At 35.3% G+C, this 19,396-nt stretch overlaps 2 protein-coding genes and 1 long non-coding RNA gene across 3 annotated transcripts; 2 read left to right on the top strand and 1 right to left on the bottom strand.

The window, feature by feature from the left end:
* Positions 1-1,313: 1,313 nt before the first annotated feature.
* Positions 1,314-2,363, top strand: LOC142230063 (uncharacterized). Its single transcript, XR_012720570.1, has 2 exons — positions 1,314-2,092; positions 2,150-2,363. It is a non-coding gene; the product is annotated as an uncharacterized LOC142230063 (long non-coding RNA).
* Positions 2,364-9,021: 6,658 nt separating this feature from the next.
* LOC142229236 (uncharacterized protein F54F2.9) lies at positions 9,022-12,047 on the top strand. Its single transcript, XM_075299779.1, has 5 exons — positions 9,022-9,210; positions 9,273-9,692; positions 9,770-9,882; positions 9,939-10,146; positions 11,131-12,047. Exons 1-5 carry the CDS (start codon positions 9,067-9,069, stop codon positions 11,821-11,823), a joined length of 1,578 nt encoding a protein of 525 aa, XP_075155894.1. The 5' UTR covers positions 9,022-9,066; the 3' UTR covers positions 11,824-12,047.
* On the bottom strand, positions 11,945-18,518 carry APC4 (anaphase-promoting complex subunit 4). The gene is made up of 9 exons (XM_075299778.1): positions 18,297-18,518; positions 18,125-18,241; positions 17,916-18,064; positions 17,487-17,863; positions 16,444-16,620; positions 16,215-16,377; positions 15,905-16,157; positions 15,083-15,846; positions 11,945-12,171 (listed from the first exon to the last, which is right to left on the bottom strand). The coding sequence occupies exons 1-9, from the start codon at positions 18,400-18,402 to the stop codon at positions 12,040-12,042; spliced, it is 2,238 nt and encodes a 745-aa protein (XP_075155893.1). The 5' UTR covers positions 18,403-18,518; the 3' UTR covers positions 11,945-12,039.
* Positions 18,519-19,396: the final 878 nt, after the last annotated feature.

Consider the following 19,396-nt stretch of genomic DNA (forward strand, 5'->3'; position numbering starts at 1 on the left):
TATTCCATGGAGGCAGCGTGTCTGTAAAATATCTGAAAAACAATCACTTTATTCCATTTGGAAAATCACCAAATTGTTCACCAATATACCTTTCACATTTTTAAGCGTATAATCTATGTTTTCAGAACTTTATTTTCGTTTTTATTTAATTAAAATATAACAAGCTGGTTGCGCTTGGCGTTTCACAAAAAAATGGCTTTTTTAACAGTAGGGATGGCAAATTACTTGCATGTACTTTTTGATGTACCTTTTCATGATGGTTGAAGTGACATTTACGAGTCTGTGGTAACGATGAGGTTGAAATGGAACTTTGAAATGCTGGCAGGGTATATATATATATATATATATATATATATTATATATATATATATATATATATATATATATATATATATATATATATATATATATAATATATATATATATATATATATTATATATATATATATATATATATATATATATATATAATATATATATATATATATAATATATATATATATATATATATATATATATATATATATATATATATATATAATATATATATATATATATATATATATATATATATATATATATATATATATATATATATATATATATATATATATATATATATATATATATATATATATATATATATATATATATATATATATATATATTATATATATATATATATATATATATATAATATATATATATATATATATATATATATAGATATATATAGATATATATATATATATATATATATATATTATATATATATATATATATATATATATATATATATATATATATATATATATAGATATATATAGATATATATATATATATATATATATATATATATATATATATATATATATATATATATATATATATATATATATATATATATATATATATATATATTTATACCTCTGTTTTCTTTTAGCCCTTAACGGCTTAGCATATCCATATCCAGTGCTAAAAGAAAACATCCCTAATATAGTAGCGAGCGGCTAGATGATGGTTGCTAGTTTATTACGGAAATACAACTATATGTTATACTTTGTTTTATCAATCGATCAGATTACATTTTTAAATAAGAATCCGATACACTTTTGCATTATAAATTCACAAAAATCAGTTCAATAAATAAATTATTTCGTAATTCACATTGCAAATGGCGCCATGTTATGAAAATACTGACTGATCGATTTACGTCAGTTTTTCAACTCGAAAAAAACAAAGTATCACAAATGGAAAAAATTTCTAGTTTTTCGCATTTTTTTGGTTTTTGTATGGAGTTTCAACGCGATAACCGAACAGAGTACCGGCCTTAAAGGTGGGTATTAAGTTCGAGTTTAAGCTGAGTACTATGTTCAGTTTTCAAGCTGAAAACCAGCCTTTTTTCACAGTTACTCTTCTTAATTAATTAATTTAGAAATATAAAATGATTATCAATCAATTCATTGGATCTTTTCCATCCATTATTTGATAAGACTTGATAAAAATATAATAGTCTTCCCCTGCCAGCATTTCAAAATTCCATTTCATCCTCATCGCTACCACAGACTCGTAAATGTCACCACAACCATCGCGAACTGTGATGGGGGAAGCATATCAAAAAGTACAAAATGTACATAAAAATATTTTGTCATCACTACTGTTAGAAGAGCCATTTTATTTTTTGTGAAACGCCAAGCGCAACCAGCTTGTTATATTTTATTTAAATAAAAACGAAAATAAAGTTCTGAAAACATAGATATTACGCTTAAAATTGTGAAAGGTATATGGTGAACAATTTCCAGGCACGCTGTCTCCATCGAAAATAAACAAACTGGCTGATAGACGCTGCAATATCCCTGCCAGCATTTCAAAGTTCCATTTCAACCTCATCGTTACCACAGACTCGTAAATGTCACTTCAACCATCATGAAAAGGTACATCAAAAAGTACATGCAAGTAATTTGCCATCCCTACTGTTAAAAAAGCCATTTTTTTGTGAAACGCCAAGCGCAACCAGCTTGTTATATTTTAATTAAATAAAAACGAAAATAAAGTTCTGAAAACATAGATTATACGCTTAAAATTGTGAAAGGTATATTGGTGAACAATTTGGTGATTTTCCAAATGGAATAAAGTGATTGTTTTTCAGATATTTTACAGACACGCTGCCTCCATGGAATAAAAACACTGGTTGATAGACGCAGCAACATGTAACTCGCTACTTGTAACTCAACATCATGATTAATGCCAAAAATTATGTTAAATGTAATGTGATAGTGGTATAAATGTTATATTTTTAAGAATTTGTAAATGTTTAATCAAATTAATAAATATCTAAACAAACGTGTTTTACTCGACCACAATGATTCTTTTACAACTATCTTAAAATGCACTTTTTCTGATTGTTTGGAGGGTCCCTTATTGGCGTCGTTCTAAATTGATCTATAAAGGCACCTAATAATTGCACTCATGCGAAACATTTTTGTAGTAACTTGGCGTGGTACAACTTCTCAATAGTGACGGCGCTTTTCCGACGAGTTTTTGATGTCGTATATGATTGTTTTCGACGTAGTGGGGATTCTCAAAAGAGTCCCCAAATTCAAAAAATGTTGGCAGGGATGTAACTTGCTACTTAAAACTCAACATCATTCTTTTATTAATGAAAAAAATTATGTTAAATGTGATGAGATAAACCGAAAAATGTTATATTTATAAGAAATTATAAATGTTTAATCAAATCAATAAACATCTACACAATCGTGTTTTACTTGACCACAATGATTCTTCTACAATTACCTTAAAATGCACTTTTTCTGATAGTTTGCAGGGGTTCTTATTTGCGTCCTTCGAAATTGATCTAAATAGGCACCTAATAATTGCACTGATGAGAAACTTTTTCGTAGTAACTTGGCGTGGTACAACTTCTCAATAGTGACAGCGCTTTTCCGACGAGTTTTTGATGTCGTATATGATTGTTTTCGACGTAGTGGGGATTCTCAGAAGCGCCCCCAAATTCAAAAAATGTTGGCAGGGTCATAAATATTTTTGTACATTTAATTAAGTGGTTTGGTGAAAAAACCGAACATAGTACTCACCTTTAGCGGATAAACTCGAACTTAATACCCACCTTAAAGGTGGGTACTATGTTCGGTTTTCGAGTTGAAAACCACTTCGCGATTACTTTTCTTTAAATAATCTAAATTATAATTGATAACAAACTTATTCCTGTTACGTCTTGTGAAATCTAGACGAACAAGAAACTGCTCATCAATTGAGTCAATTTATCTTCTTTGTATTGAGCTAATTTAATAAAGTAACCACGAACATTTCAACGCGAAAAGCGAACATAGTACTTACCTTAAGAACGCAATTTCTCACCTTAAATATTACCTTTGAAAAATTGTTGAAATCTAGCATTTTTCAAAAGTTTGTGTTATTAAGTAGAGCTCGGTAGGCATGTGACTTTTCCTTGGAAACGTATTCAATATAAATGTATCATTAAAAACTGTAATTTAATAGCAACAACTCTGAAACTTCTGTCAGATTAAAAAAAGGTATATGGCAACAATTCCAGTAACAACTAGCCAAGTGTCATAAAAGAAATATGCAACGTACAGTTCATTCGTGAGCGTCGTTCGTCAAGCAAGGTTGTGTTTTTTCAAGGCTGAGCTTCACGGAACTTGATCACTGCGGTTTTTCGAAATCAAGAAGATTGTGAAATTCTATCTATTTGGTTTCTCTTTTCTTTTTGATTTGGAAAAGAAAAATTGTTACCTATTATTGGCAAGGTGTATTTGCTGATTTTTGTTTATAGGCGGTAAAAATGCCGAATGGGACTGAGGCAAATGTCCCGCCAATTCCACCACCACCGGACATTGGGCGAAGATGCAGATCTAGAAGCCGGAATAAACTAGGAGGAAGAGAGGAAAGTCTGGACAAGCAAGGCACTAAGGTACCGAGATTAGAGGGTCGCCGTGATGTTAAAACATCTGGAGGTTCTCAGGTGAACCAATCGACCATGCTGACTAATTCTAGCCGTGTTTATGAATATGATGCAACAAGCGAAGGCCCCTTTTTAACGTTTTTAGAAACTTTTACGTCTGGCAACGAAAGAAAGCCGATTAACACCATGGCTGCGGCTAGATTCCTCAAAACGTTAAATATACCCAATATTCTGGAAATTGTTAAAGTTGGGTATGGAAGAGTGAAAGTTGTCTTCAAAGATGGTGCTTCGGCAAATAACTTCGTGAAGGATGCCCGTTTAAGTGAAGGTGGATATCAGGCCAGAATATTGGCTCACTTCGTGTCTATAGTAGGAGTTATTTATAATGTACCGGAAGAAATTTCCACAGAGGAGCTAAAAGAGGATTTAAAAACCAATGAGACAACGATTTTGGATATTATTCGAATGACTAGAAAAGAAAGAGGAGAGACCATAAATACAAGGAGAGTGAAGGTCATCTTCAAGGGGCGCAAATTGCCAGAGGTTATTGACTATAGTGGTGCAAAATTGAGGGTACACCATTTTATCCCCTTTGGTCAATGCTATCGGTGTTTCCGATTTAACCATTTTGCAGATCACTGCAAATCACCTGCTAATTGTCGTATTTGCTTCCAACGCCACGAAGTGGTTGACCCGAATAATTGCAGTAACCCGATCACATGCTCTAACTGTGGACTGGCGCACCCTTCCAATAGCCGCGACTGCCCTGCAAGGGAAAAGGCTTTTAGAATTAAAAAAATCATGGTCGTTGAGAATCTATCCATCCGAGAGGCAAGATCTAAATATTCTGCCATTTTTTCGAATAGGTTTGATATTTTGGATCAAAATCTTGATGTGGCTTTTCCCCCCATTCGGCACAAGCCGAACTTTAAGCCTTTCGCTAATAACAGCAATGTGAGCAACAATCTTGATGCAGCAAAAGATCTTCATAAACAATTTTCGTTTGCGCGAGTCGCCAAACTGAATATAAATAAGGAACGAGAGGAGGCTAACGCAAGAAGGACACAAAAAGAGCACCAGGCTGCTTTACAAGAAGGTGAGACGTATAAAGCTCCAAACGGTGTAGGTATTATTGCAGCGGAGAATTTGAAGACATCTGGTTTTGAGAGAGCTATAAATGAATTAGCTAAGAAATTAAATAATTACATTGTTGTGGGTGCAAATGGCTCCGGAGGAGACCATTTGAACTTCATTCAAGATCTTCATCAAGATATGAATCGCTTTTTTGCTACGCAAGACGTCGAGTTGATAAAAGCTGGGGGGGCCACTAGCCTCTCAGTGTAATTTTGTTTTTTTCATTGTATTATTATTGTTAAAGAAAAGATGAGAATTTTACAACTGAATATTCAGAGCCTGAGAAAGAGAGAGAACAAAGATGTCTTGGAATTATTTCTTGAGACTAACAAGATAGACATAGCACTACTGTCTGAAACATGGTTGACTGATAATTCGACTACAAGCATTTGTAATTTTAATTATGTTTATAAGAACAGGAGTGATGGATATGGAGGTGTAGGCATCTACATTAGAAGAGATATATCATTTTCAATTTTGGACAAATTTCCTGTTGGGGAAGTGGTTGGTATTCGTACTCATAATTTGAGGAAAAATGTCTGTGTTGTTTCGGCTTACATACCACCTAATACCTCAAACGGTGCTTTTAAGGCGATTATTTCCAGTTTCATTGACTCTGTTGAGAACATGTCCCTTCCGATGATTTTTGGCGGTGATTTGAATGCCAAATCGCATCTTTGGGGGTCTCCAGTTTCTGATACGAGAGGTGACATTCTTGCAGATTTGATGTATGGTTCTTCTTTTTGCTGTCTCAACACTGGTGACTACACTTTTTCTGTTCGTGATGGCCAATTCTCTTTTCTTGATGTTACGTTCTGCAGAAACTTTGTTCGAAATCCGAGTTGGTCTGTTCGGAAGGCAAAACTGACTAACAGTAATCATTTTCCCATTGTAATTGAAATCTGTGATATTGATCCGGCACCAAGGGGTTTCTACAAAGTGTGCCATCGCCGTGTATTAGACGGTGTTAGTCGTTTGAGTGTGGGCACCTCATATGAGGAATTCAGTTCCAAAATGGATTCTATAATTCAAAATTGTTCGGAATACATAGATTCTAGGAACAAATATAAACCCAAACCATGGTGGGACCCCGAGGCCTCAAGATTATTTCGAAGGCGCAATGCTCTTAGATTGAAATATCACCGATACAGAACTTATGAGAACTGTCAAGATTGGATTATGGCTGACAATGAATTGAAGAACTATATTGGAACTTTAAAGAAATCGAATTTTCAAGCCTTCCTCTCTGAAGTCTCTTCGGCTTGCTCTCCGAGGGAGGTTTGGGATAAAGTGAAGAACGTGCGGAAATTTGGTAAGGAAAAAAATATAAACAACATCTGGAATGAGGAACAGAAAGAGTGTTTTATCAATATGGTCACAGAATCTGCTCCCATTAACATCCCGCCGCCGCTCTCAACTGATTTTAAAAATAGAGACCCATTACCTCAATTCGGAGTATGTGATTTTGAATCGTTCATTAGATCAAGAAATCCCGGATCTGCAGCTGGTGCTGATAAGATAACTTATGAAATGATTATTAATTTAAAGGACTCAGACAGAATTGCGTTTTTCGAAATCCTGAAGAAGCTTTTCGAGGACGGTATTTTTCCTAATTCCTGGAGGAGAATTCTTTTAACGCCGGTCCCAAAGAGGAACAAAGATGCCACCATGATCGTAAACTTTAGACCGATATCGCTTCTGAGTGTACATGTCAAATTAATAGAAGGTGTGCTGAAAAATCTGATTAATGAACATATCAGATCATTTAACCTGCTCCCTGAACGCTCTTATGCCTTTAGACCTCATCATTCGACAGCCATGTGCATAAACGACCTTGTGAATTTTGTGGCCGACCTGAAGTCGAGGTCAATGCATGTAATGGGTATGTGTGTTGATGTGGAGAAAGCGTATGATTGCACAGATATAGAGGTTCTGAAGGATGTCATGGAAATTTTGGGCTTTAACAGTCACATTACTTGGTGGATCTATGAATTTTTTAGAGAAAGGATATTAATTTGCGGGACAAAGTCGAAAGAGACATTTGGTGGACTAGCTCAAGGGAGTGGGCTGAGTCCAATTCTTTTTAACTTATACACCATTTCACTTCATCATGTCAATTCGAGTCAATGTCGTTTATTTCAATATGCAGATGACTTTGTTTTGATCTGTTATGACAAGGATTTTAACAGTACCAAGACATTGCTTCAGTCTAAAATTATTGACTTTAAGGCAAGATGTAATGAAAAGAGTCTTAATTTCAACATGGCCAAGACAAGTGTGGTTCACTTTAACAGAAGACAACGAGATTTGAACATATGCGTTGAAAACACACTCCTGAATCAAGTACAGGAAATGAAATACCTAGGTGTGGTGATCTCGACAAATGGTTCGTCGAACGAACATGTGGACTTTACGATCAGGGAGATTGAAAAGAAATGCCGCTTCATGAATATTATCAATGGGTGTCGTTTTGGAGTGCATCCGATTAAGGCATTACTTTTTTATAAAGCATTTGTGAGGTCGAAAGCTGAATATGGAGCCTCGGCTCTTTCAAATATGTCTCAAGTTGCTTCTGGCAGAATTAAAAGTTGCCTTAATAATGTCCTGAGAAAGGCCCTGGGTCTCATACGCACAACACCTGTTTCAGTCATATATCATATGGCTGGTGAATTGCCTCCTGACAAGAGATTTGAATTGGCAACGGCAAAGGAACTAATAAAAGTTTTTGCGTTGAACCTTCCGGCAAAGGAGATAATGGCTGTTCGGGATCGTCCATTGAATTCTAGTTACTACAGAATCTATCATCAATTCCAGCATATTTTTGAAGACGTCGCACAGATCTCTGAATCAATCATTAAGCCAAGTAATATAAAGTTTGATGAGGACTTTTTCAAAGGAGCTGTCAAAAATAAGGCTGAAGCTAGCGTTGAACTGGTTAGGAGTCTGAGGTTGGAGAAGGAGGCGGATCTACAAGATAGAAAGTTTGATTTAATCTTCACGGATGGCTCAGTGCATGCTGAATATACGGGGGCTGCTTTCTACCACCAGGCTTCTGGTTTGGTTCAGGCCTTCTGTGTCACCAAAAGACTGTCTTCTATGTCGGCGGAGCTTGTTGCGTTATATAAAGCTCTTGAATTTGCTACAAACAACGGGCTGACAAATATTGCATTTTTAACGGATAGTCTAGCTGGAGTTCAAGCGCTTAAAAACAACGGAGGACTTAATTTTTTGGCACATCAATTTCTGGCTCTTGCAAATGAACACTGTGGAAGCATCGAAATACATTTCATTCCCGGGCACATGGGAATACCTCACAATGAGAAAGTGGATGAAGCAGCGAAAAAGGCATTTGAAGAGGGATGGCGTTTAGATTTGAAATGGCCCTTAGGTGATGCTATTCGTACAATAGAGGAAAAATTGTGGTTGAAATGGTCAACGGAATATATACAAGAGGCGTCAGTACGAAATTCCTGTTACTTCAGAATCTTTCCGACGGTGCGGAAGAAGCCGTGGTTCGGTAATGTGGCAGTGAATACTCTTCAGTGTAAAGCAATTAATAGAATACTGAGTGACAATGCATTCTGCAATTCTACACTTTATAAGGTGCGAGTAGCTGATTCTCCAGAGTGTGAGTCATGTGGTGGGGTGGAGACCCCATCCCATGTGATTTTTGAATGCCCTAGATTTTTCTTGGAAAGAACGCACTTCACCGAATTGGATGGTATATTTGATATTGAACAATTTGTTGACAAATTTGGTATAGAAGGTTTGAGCATTTTAGCGGATTTCTTGGAGAAGACTGGTCCATGCATTTAGTTTCATCACAGCATTGCGATGTCTATTAGTGTTGGCTTTGTGATTCCGGGCCAAATAAGTCTTCCAATAAGGGTGTTTTTTTTCATCGGCATTGGGAGCAACTTAAAAGGAAAAAAAAAAAAAAAAAAAAATATGCAACGTAGATTTTGATATTTTGGAAAACAAAAGTCACCATGAGGACGTTTTCTGCCGGTATTTTCATAATATTCCTAATCTATGCCGGTGGAGTGAAGGCATGGGATTCTGAAGAATTGGAAATTTTTGACTTGGTGGAAGAAATAAAAACTAACTTTTACGAATTCATGGGTCTCAAACAGGTAAATTTGCAATGATAGTTTTCTTCCATTGATGATGTGTTTTATTTTCCATTAAAAAAAAGAATGCAACGAATCAAGAAATAAAGAGGGCATTCCGAGGTCTTTCCATTCAGTTACATCCCGACAAAAATCCATCAGAAGACGCTAATATACAGTTCAGGAATTTAGTGTCTATCTATGAAGTCTTGAAAGAACCTACGAAGCGCGAAAAATACAACAAAGTATTGAAGGATGGTCTTCCAAATTGGAAATCGGCATTATACTATTATCGCCGAATGCGTAAGATAGGGTTATATGAGGGAGCTGGTATACTGTTCCTCATCATAACTATTGGTCAATATATGTTTGCGTGGGCTGCATATTTGGAAAAGAAATATACTGCAGAGCAAGTACTAGGATCAAAACTAAAAAAGTTGCAAAAAAAGAACAAAAATATAGACATGGATACTATACTAAATGAAATTCCAACCCCCTCTTTGAAAGTAAGCATAAAAAATATACCATTCCTAATTATTGGAATGTCACACGTAGCCTAACTTGGTCAACCTTTGAATTCCAGAATACCTTACCAGTACAAATTCCAATGTTCGTGTGGAATTTGCCCAAAACCATGAAAGGCGCTATCAATAAAGCCAATGAACTCAAGGAACTCGCTCTTGAAAAGAGAAGGCAGTGAGTATTATTGTAATACATTTCGTATATAATTTTCAAAACCAATATCGTTATAGAGAATTGGAGGAAGCGAAAAGAGAAGAGGAGAGAGAACGTGAAGTAGAGGAACTAATAAGAATTCGTAAAGAGCAGAAAGAAAATCTAAGAAAGAGGAAGCAAAATTCAAAGGCACCTGAGAAAACTGACGAAGAATTGAAAGGTTATTCTCAAATACAGGGAAGAGAGCTAACGGAAGATGATGCTGTAAAACCAGTTGCACAAAAGGTTTGTTACAGTTTTCCTTTCGATATTATAGTAAAACAGGAATCGACCATCATACTATTCCATTGTACAATTTCTAAATCAAGAGTTATTGTTGATTTAAAACTACAAATTGGGTTCGATTACATATTTTGTGGATAGTCAATGCATAGTTCAAACATTGGAAGTCTATGAACTGAAATTGGCATTCATTCACCGTACACTGCCTGTTAACGTGTTCGTTGTACAAAATTTCGTTTTTCACAAAAGATGTACCCAAAGCCGTTATTGCTGCTTAAAGGGTGATGACAAATCTGATATACCTTCTGCATATAAACCACATCGGCAGGATTAATACAGTTTATAGTAACAAATACTTCCGACTTAAAACGTTTGCAAATCTTCCCCGTAAATACAGCGCCTCCCCTTTTTCGATATTAATGATGATTTGCCGTATAGTCTGTCTTGTTGAGCTGTGCAATTGACCAAGAAGTCAAAAACTATTATATCTTTCGACTTATCTTTTTTTTTAAATTTGGAAATGTCGATTTTCAACTTTTTTAAACTTAGAATTTCCACTACTTCTATTCGATTACTGACACAATTGAATTTTGGCGGCTGCACTAATCTGATCCTAGGTTTTGCCAAAACTATGTTGGGGCTAATGACGACATTCTACATCGAACAAGGTCGTGGGTTCGATTCCTGCTTCGACCGAACATCAAAAAGATTTTCATTGGTGGATTATCCCACCTCAGTAATGCTGGTGACATTTCTGAGTGTTTCAACTTATAGCTATAACTTATATTTTTACTTCACTCTACCGAGTATATATAGGTATTTCAACTAGAACATTTCTGTCGCGTTGTTAAGTTTTATATGTAAAACTACAGAAAAGTACACGGTGCACTAAGGAGCAATGGTTCCAATTTAAAACATCAGAAATACCTCCCATGAAAAATATTAATAGGATACTAATACTCGATCCCTTTTTTTATATTATTACAGGCATCCTTAAGCGGAGGATTTTGGACCGACGAGGACTTAACAGAACTTATACGTCTAGTCAAAAAATATCCAGCAGGTTTGAGTAATCGCTGGGTTGTAATCAGTGAAACTATGAATCGTACAGTACAAGAAGTAACATTTATGGCTGCCAAAATGAAAGAAAATGGCTATAGGCTTCCTGGTCAGTCTGATAGCGTGGCCGAAAATATAGTACAGGAAACACAACAAATCGTTAAAAAGGAGAAAACAAAGCAAGATAAAAGTATAGTGATACCAGAAACAAATTGGACCCAAGAACAACAAAAAGCTCTAGAAGCAGCAATCGTCAAGCATCGAAAAACGGCGGGCAGTGACAGATGGCAAAAAATAGCAAATAGTGTTCCTGGTAAAACGAAGGAAGAATGCTTAGTTCGCTACAAGTATTTATGCGAATTGGTTAAATCACAGAAGAAAGCCGAAGAGCCAGAAACGAGTGAATCAAATCAAGAACAGTTGGTTCAAAAAGCCCCTGAAGAAGATAGCAAAACTAAATCAGAGCCTAAACATTTGCAGGCTGTTAGTGCGGAAGATTTAGCTGACGAACTGCCTGAGAAGGGCAGTAAAAAGCGTAATAAACGCAAGGAAAGGAGAAGAAAAAGGGATTTTTCCAGCGATGAGGACTCCGACGACGCTTACACTTACGAAATAAATTAATTTATTGCCCTACATTGCAAGATTGCTTCCACAAATTATAGTTGACTAGGGAAGTTGTTGGGTGCCGAACATTAAGAATACATTTTTGCCATTTACAAGATAATAAATAATTTGTTGGGGATTGATGTAAGGACGCATTTCAATAATATTGATGCTCAATGTAAAAATTGTTTTTATATTTCCGCATATAGCTAATAAATATATTAATTAGGAATTTCAGGAAACAGTTGACTCTTTACTAATGTCCAGCATAGAGTTTTGAGACATTTCAATCTCATCATCATCATCTTCGATTTCCATTTCAAATATTATCATTTTCTTTCGTTTGTCGGAGAGTATTGACGCCACCTGCAAAGATTTCAACAAAATTGCTACGTAAATATACTGGATTTCAAAATAGTAAAATTAAATAATGGAGATTTTTTTCAAAAGTAGGAATTGCGAGTTATCAGAGTTAAAATTTTATTTATCAATGATTTGTTTTTAATCTAATATTTTTTTTTATTATTGAATCTACATAAAACAAAACATGAAGCTATGTACAGCTGTCAGACGTACCAGATCGGTGCTATCCCACCTACGATCTGACATTATTTTGTACTTAGACATTTACGTCTCACTTTTGACAAATCAAGACTTATGCACTCTGGTCGTATCTAGTAGTAGCTGCTCGTTTTTTCGAACTGGATGTCTAATATCTTCTTCTTTCTTCCGATTTATACAACAAATTCAAAAATATATCGCACCAAATTAAACTTCATATTAGGTTACGTATGGTGTTTGTATATTGCTTAAAGTACCACGAAGACATTGTTAATAGTGATCGTATGAATAACTGAAAATATCGTTTTTTCAAAAACGTTTCAAATTGTTTATGCTCAAATATAAAAATAATGCTTTAAGTAGATATCTAATTGGTATATATACTGGCATTATTAGACCACGATTTTCGGATATAGATGAACCCTATAAATATAGGCCTTTATTCTATCCCCATATAGACCTTAATTCAGAATTCTTCAGGGTCAAGCCCAATTTTCTTACGATTTTTTTTTCTCAACTACAGGGGGCTTATCACGGCATTCGATATCGAATTCATAATCGTATCGAAAAAATTGTCGATACGATTAAAAGTTTGGATCACGGCATTCGATCGAAATTTGATGCAATTTCTCTAGCATTGCCAACAGCAAAACACGAAGCAGAACAAAATGAAATGACAAAATTAAGTTAGCGGCACAAAATAGAATGTAGAAAAACACATTTTTTTGAAGATTTCAAAGTAAATTGTAATGCATTATAAAGGGTGATTTGTTAAGAGCTTGATAACTTTTTTAAAAAAAAAAAACGCATAAAATTTGCAAAATCTCATCGGTTCTTTATTTGAAACGTTAGATTGGTCCATGACATTTACTTTTTGAAGATAATTTCATTTAAATGTTGACCGCGGCTGCGTCTTAGGTGGTCCATTCGGAAAGTCCAATTTTGGGCAACTTTTTCGAGCATTTCGGCCGGAATAGCCCGAATTTCTTCGGAAATGTTGTCTTCCAAAGCTGGAATAGTTGCTGGCTTATTTCTGTAGACTTTAGACTTGACGTAGCCCCACAAAAAATAGTCTAAAGGCGTCAAATCGCATGATCTTGGTGGCCAACTTACCGGTCCATTTCTTGAGATGAATTGTTCTCCGAAGTTTTCCCTCAAAATGGCCATAGAATCGCGAGCTGTGTGGCATGTAGCGCCATCTTGTTGAAACCACATGTCAACCAAGTTCAGTTCTTCCATTTTTGGCAACAAAAAGTTTGTTAGCATCGAACGATAGCGATCGCCATTCACCGTAACGTTGCGTCCAACAGCATCTTTGAAAAAATACGGTCCAATGATTCCACCAGCGTACAAACCACACCAAGCAGTGCATTTTTCGGGATGCATGGGCAGTTCTTGAACGGCTTCTGGTTGCTCTTCACTCCAAATGCGGCAATTTTGCTTATTTACGTAGCCATTCAACCAGAAATGAGCCTCATCGCTGAACAAAATTTGTCGATAAAAAAGCGGATTTTCTGCCACTGATTTTGGTAATAAAATTCAATGATTTGCAAGCGTTGCTCGTTAGTAAGTCTATTCATGATGAAATGTCAAAGCATACTGAGCATCTTTCTCTTTGACACCATGTCTGAAATCCCACGTGATCTGTCAAATACTAATGCATGAAAATCCTAACCTCAAAAGAATCACCCTTTATCTTATGGACCCATATCTCTTTTTACATTCCTCCGAATTCCTTCCTAATTGGAGGATGAGATGAATATAAAATAATTCGGCGACAAATAAGGAATAAAAGGGCACATTGTTATTGGTGTAAGTACATGGGTTTGAAATGATGTGCACTGTTCGAAAGTCAACTTTGGTGCACTGGTGTGCACTGTTCGAAAGTCAACAATGGAGGCGTTGAAATAGAAAATAATTTTTGGTGGCATGTCAACGTCAATTCTATCGCTTTACCATTGTCTGCCGTCTTAAAGCATTTTTCCAGTGGAAGCCTTCATCATTCACTATTCTTACAAGGTGGTCCAGAAGCGTTATGTTGTCACGGAATGGTACGGTAGTTGGTTGATCACAATCTCTTGGATATCGATCTAGCATGTGCACTTTATATATGGTTGTTTGCCAAGCTAGGATGCTCGCTCCCGAACTCGACTATGGCCAATTTTTGTTGCATTAGTCCTAAATATTCAAAATATGTTCATTATATGTAAATTTACTACAAATTAGCAACAATTCGAACAAAAACTAATATAAACAAGTGAAACATTTTTTACGATTGCAATTTACCAATCGAAAAAATTGTCGATCAAACAACCTCGATATCGACTCCCGTGATCCGAAAAAATTAGATTTCGATCAAAAGTTCTCGATATCGAATGCCATGATTAGCCCCCAGCTGTCAATGTAATATAGCAGCCCTACGCCATTAACAAAAATTGTCCCCTATAGGCCTGCAAGATGATGTAGCCCCGAATTAAAATGGCGAAATGTTTTGTGTGACTCATCAAAACAACAATCAACATGTTACCCATGTGGTGGAATATCTTTGAGTGGGGCAACAAGATACGTATAGATTCATTATGTTCACTACACACTTTACATATGTCTTGTGTATATATATAGTAGGATTTTTTAAGTAAATATGTCATATTCGTCCTAGAATATTATCTATATTTAGTCAAGAAACCCCTGACATAACGATATAATTATTACTTACCTTTCTACATCCAGATACGGAAAGTAGCGTACATGTAGTATCCATTCCCTTGAAACAACTAGTATCTATGATATCAAAAATACTGTGGGAAGTAGAAATATCACCAATGTTTATATTTTGTGGCAATATCTGTACTATGCTTTTGTTTTTTGGTTGTTCAAGAGGAAATTGTACGAAGTAACTTTGTGTTTTGTCCTCTAAATCGCTTGAGAGCAGTAACGATATCACATCATTATTGTAAAATTTCAAATCTACAAATTTTAAGCATTCAAGCTCATTTGACAATTGCTTCGTGAATGGTCCAGCACATGTTTGCAATCGGAATGTTTGCATTTGAGTAAATTTACTATCAAATGACAGAATGAGACAGTCTTGCCAGCCAATTGTCACAGCCAATAAATCTACCTTTTTAGTTTCACATACAAGATATGTTGACTTGATAAACTCAAAGTTATTTTCTGTCCCATCACTAAAAGTACAGCAATTAAAGCTAACATCAAGCTCAAAACCACAGGTTACGCTCTCATTCGGCTTTTCGAAAACAGCATCAATGGCAGCAAATAATTTATCTTTCTGCTGAGTTAGTGATAAATTCTTTTCATGTGGATAGAGTAGCGTTGAATTTCTTAGACATTCGTTTTCGTCCAAAAGCTTTTGCCACAGGTGATGCAAATCTGTTTTAAGAACTTGCTGAAGGTGTGTATCTTCTAGATACTGTCCAACTTTTTCTAGATTGAATTTTCGTTTTGTTACCGAGCCATCATCTGCAGATTTTTTATGTATTTATTTTACGAATCATTACATTATAGATGGTATACTAACCGTTTTCAATCACACTATCCTCGAAGCTATTTAAATACTCGGCTAAATATATGGTATCTTCCATGGACAACTGGGTCATATCTTCACTAATGTCGTGTTGAAATAACCTGGCGATTACCACACAAAGCCAAGAAAAAAATAGCTTCATATCGTTAACGGATTGGTCTATCACTTGCTGTATTTCCATTATTTTCATTATGAATGCACCGCACTGGCGTATTGCAGAATCAGTGGCGCAGGGATCTAAAAGTGGCTGTTAAAAGTAATATGAATTTATAAACAATGTCGACTCCATATTTATATTACTTACTTCGAAGTAGTGCGATATTCTGGACAGACCCTTTATAGTGTTCAGAAAATAGAACATATTTATTGCAGCCATGTGAAGGGGTTTAGATACTAAGCTCTGTATTGTGGAATAACTCAAGTCAACAGAATTCTGAAGTTTTTTCACACCCTTTTCCGTTAGATCTCTATGTTGAGATTACAATAATTTTTACCGGAAAAATGTACCATCATACTTCTTCAATAATACTTACTGCATCAGAAATTCCTCTATTTCATGTGTTGCATATCCAAAAACCAGCAATTCCATAAAATCTGCAGACAATGAGCCGTCTGTCTGCTTATTTGCATAACTGGTAAGTTTATTATCCATTTCCAGCAGAACAGTTTCCCATGCTTCCAACATGCATTGTAGAGTATTGTTTATGTAGCTAAGGTATATACGAATATAGTGGTGTTGTTTCACAACAATCATAAATTTCCAAAATAAGTACATATTTTCTCACTGTTGTCATTTAAGATAAAGCTCTAAAATGCAAACAAAAAAACTCAAAAAGTGGATTTTTCGATTCTCATTGCAATACCGAGATAAAACAGGCATATTACATGTGAATGTCTTAACAGAATGGTACCATCATAATGAACAAATATTTGACAGGAACAAAAATGATGGGTGTTGCTTTAGTTAATCCAACAAAACCTTCTAGCTCTTGTTGAACATATAAACCATGGTGGGAATGCTTTTGGACTACGGTATTCACTTGACCCGAAAATGTTGCCGGAAAAAAGCTTGGCAATAATTTTGGTGTTTGCCTATTTTGTCATTACTCTTGCATTAACAAGCCCTTTGATATACCTCAGCTTGTAAACTTCTAAATTGTTGAGAAATCGATTAGCATTCACCGCTTGAGGAAACCAGACGAACTGGAAAATATTTACAACCATAATAATTGTTTTATTAAAAATAAATTGGAATCGAAAAGATTTAATTGGAATGGTTCAAAGCTAAAACTCGAATTAGTATATATGCCGTATGTATTTTTACATAATATTTTGTCACAATACACTAATTTTCAATCTATGGCAGCGTAGATAATTTATGATAATTTACCGGTGAGTCGACATTGGCGTTATATCAGCCAAATATTTTAGTCGTGAACTATCTTCCTTTGTTCGTGGTTCATCCTCTACGAGCCTACCATTTTACAGTGAGTTGATTCAGAATGACAATATTTTTTGAAATGTCTTAATTTGGAGTTTTATGTTAATTGTTTTTGTAATTACTTATTTTACATACTGTTTTGTTTCCAAAACGTTAGCACGATATTGAGCCAATTGTAGCATAGGAGATATATATTCCTTTAAAACTGTGTTTTTAAAGTGCAATATTTTCAGTTGCATTCCGTCGCGTACTAAAGCGTACATCGCATCGAAATCACCACTCAGTCTAACATCGTACACTTCCGAATTATCGGGAAACGAAACATGATGGGACATGTCAATACTACCAGCTTTCAATGCACCCAAAAGGAATAAATACACTTTCCCTGTTTTCAAAATTACTACCAAGAAGCACGGAGAACTTTTGGCAAATGATTTGTGGGTTTGTACTTTCGAGGAAACTCCCAAGCTACTTAGTTGGGGTAGGGAGGGCAAAAAAAAATCATGTGTAATCTAAAGATTGTTGTAATTAATTATTGTAAATTTAAATTATACTTTTCCTTACCTCAGCTCGATTTCGGTATTGTTGTTTGTAGTCGACAACATTTATCGTTTTGCTAAAATAAACATTTTTAATATCTTCGTTGCAATCGAAATTCGAAACTGATTCCTCCCTCTCAACATCCAAAAGTGAAACGTGACCATTGCTATATCCTTTCAAAGAATGGAAACAAGTTTCAGCATTGTACCAAAGGAATTTAAAAACACACAAACCTACTGCTACAATGGTCTCATCGTGTTGCCAACTTAAACCACTCACTTTAATATCTTCCCCTGGCGAAGGAAATGTTACTATTTTTTGCCAGTTCAGTCTTTGTATAATGACTTCTCCTAGATAAACAGAATCTTTTAATTCATGTCGATGATTTGGAATAGTACTACCTGCCTTTCTCTGTTCCATACGCTATCAAGTCCATTTTGTTACTCCATTCCATAATTTCCACAGCGGAACTCATATGGCGGGCGCCAATTTGTTTCATGGACATGGCCATTTCAACTAGTGGACAATTTGCACTTCTGAAGGAAGTCCACTATATATGCGAAATTTAACTGTATTGCTGCTGCGATGAGTGGCTACTTCCAAATCTTCTCAAATTCAAAAGTGTTCAAGTGTGCCGCAGATGTAAACAATGTTAATGAAGCACAACCATAGCGACTATCGCTAGAACATTGAGGTTGTCGCCATTACAGGTAAGGTCATGTAAGTTGACCGTAAAAAACAAACTTATCGGCAAAACTGTCTTCTTGTTTCTCAGTGTTTTTGCTGTCAATACAGCATTGAAGTTGAATAAACACGTGTAAATTCTTGTTATTGGTTGAGTTATTTCAACAAAAACAACTGCCAGCTTTTCAAATTTCCATTTCATCCTCATCGCTACCACAGACTCGTAACTAGGGCTGTCAACCGGGATAAATCCCGTCTCCCGGGATGTTTTTATTATTAATCCCGGGATTTTCCGGGATCCCAAAAAAACTAATTCCAATTTGTTTAATTGGTGGCTTTTTAGCATTATTTACCAATAAATTGGAGCCTTATGGTGTTTTCATTTCCGAAAAAAGTGTTTTGCCTTCATTTTGTCTGTACAGAATGCGCATTTTTAAAATGTTGCCAGCAACCTAAAGAATGCTATCGTTTCAGCGGGCAGAAAAGAATTCAAAAAAGGAAACAGGGCAATCGCAGCACTCTCGTTTGTCGGCGGTGCTGAAAATGCCCGCACTTTGCCTCTATGCGTGGCGCTATTTTAACAAAAGAATTCGAAGCCTTTTCGCACTTTTGCCTGTTTTTTAGAAAAGAACCTAAAAAGTACGTTTTCCGGGTAAAATGCAAAAAAGGGCGCATTTTATACAAGAAAAGAAAACGCCATTAGATTTCATACCCGAAAAATTGAGTTAAAAAACATTATGGTACATCTTGAGTAAGAATTTATTATACATGAGGTATATATACTATAATGCGCTTTATGCGCTTTACAGACTATCAGTTAT

This window comes from Haematobia irritans, chromosome 3, assembly GCF_050003625.1.
Source record: "Haematobia irritans isolate KBUSLIRL chromosome 3, ASM5000362v1, whole genome shotgun sequence".
In the NCBI taxonomy this organism is placed as follows: domain Eukaryota; kingdom Metazoa; phylum Arthropoda; class Insecta; order Diptera; family Muscidae; genus Haematobia; species Haematobia irritans.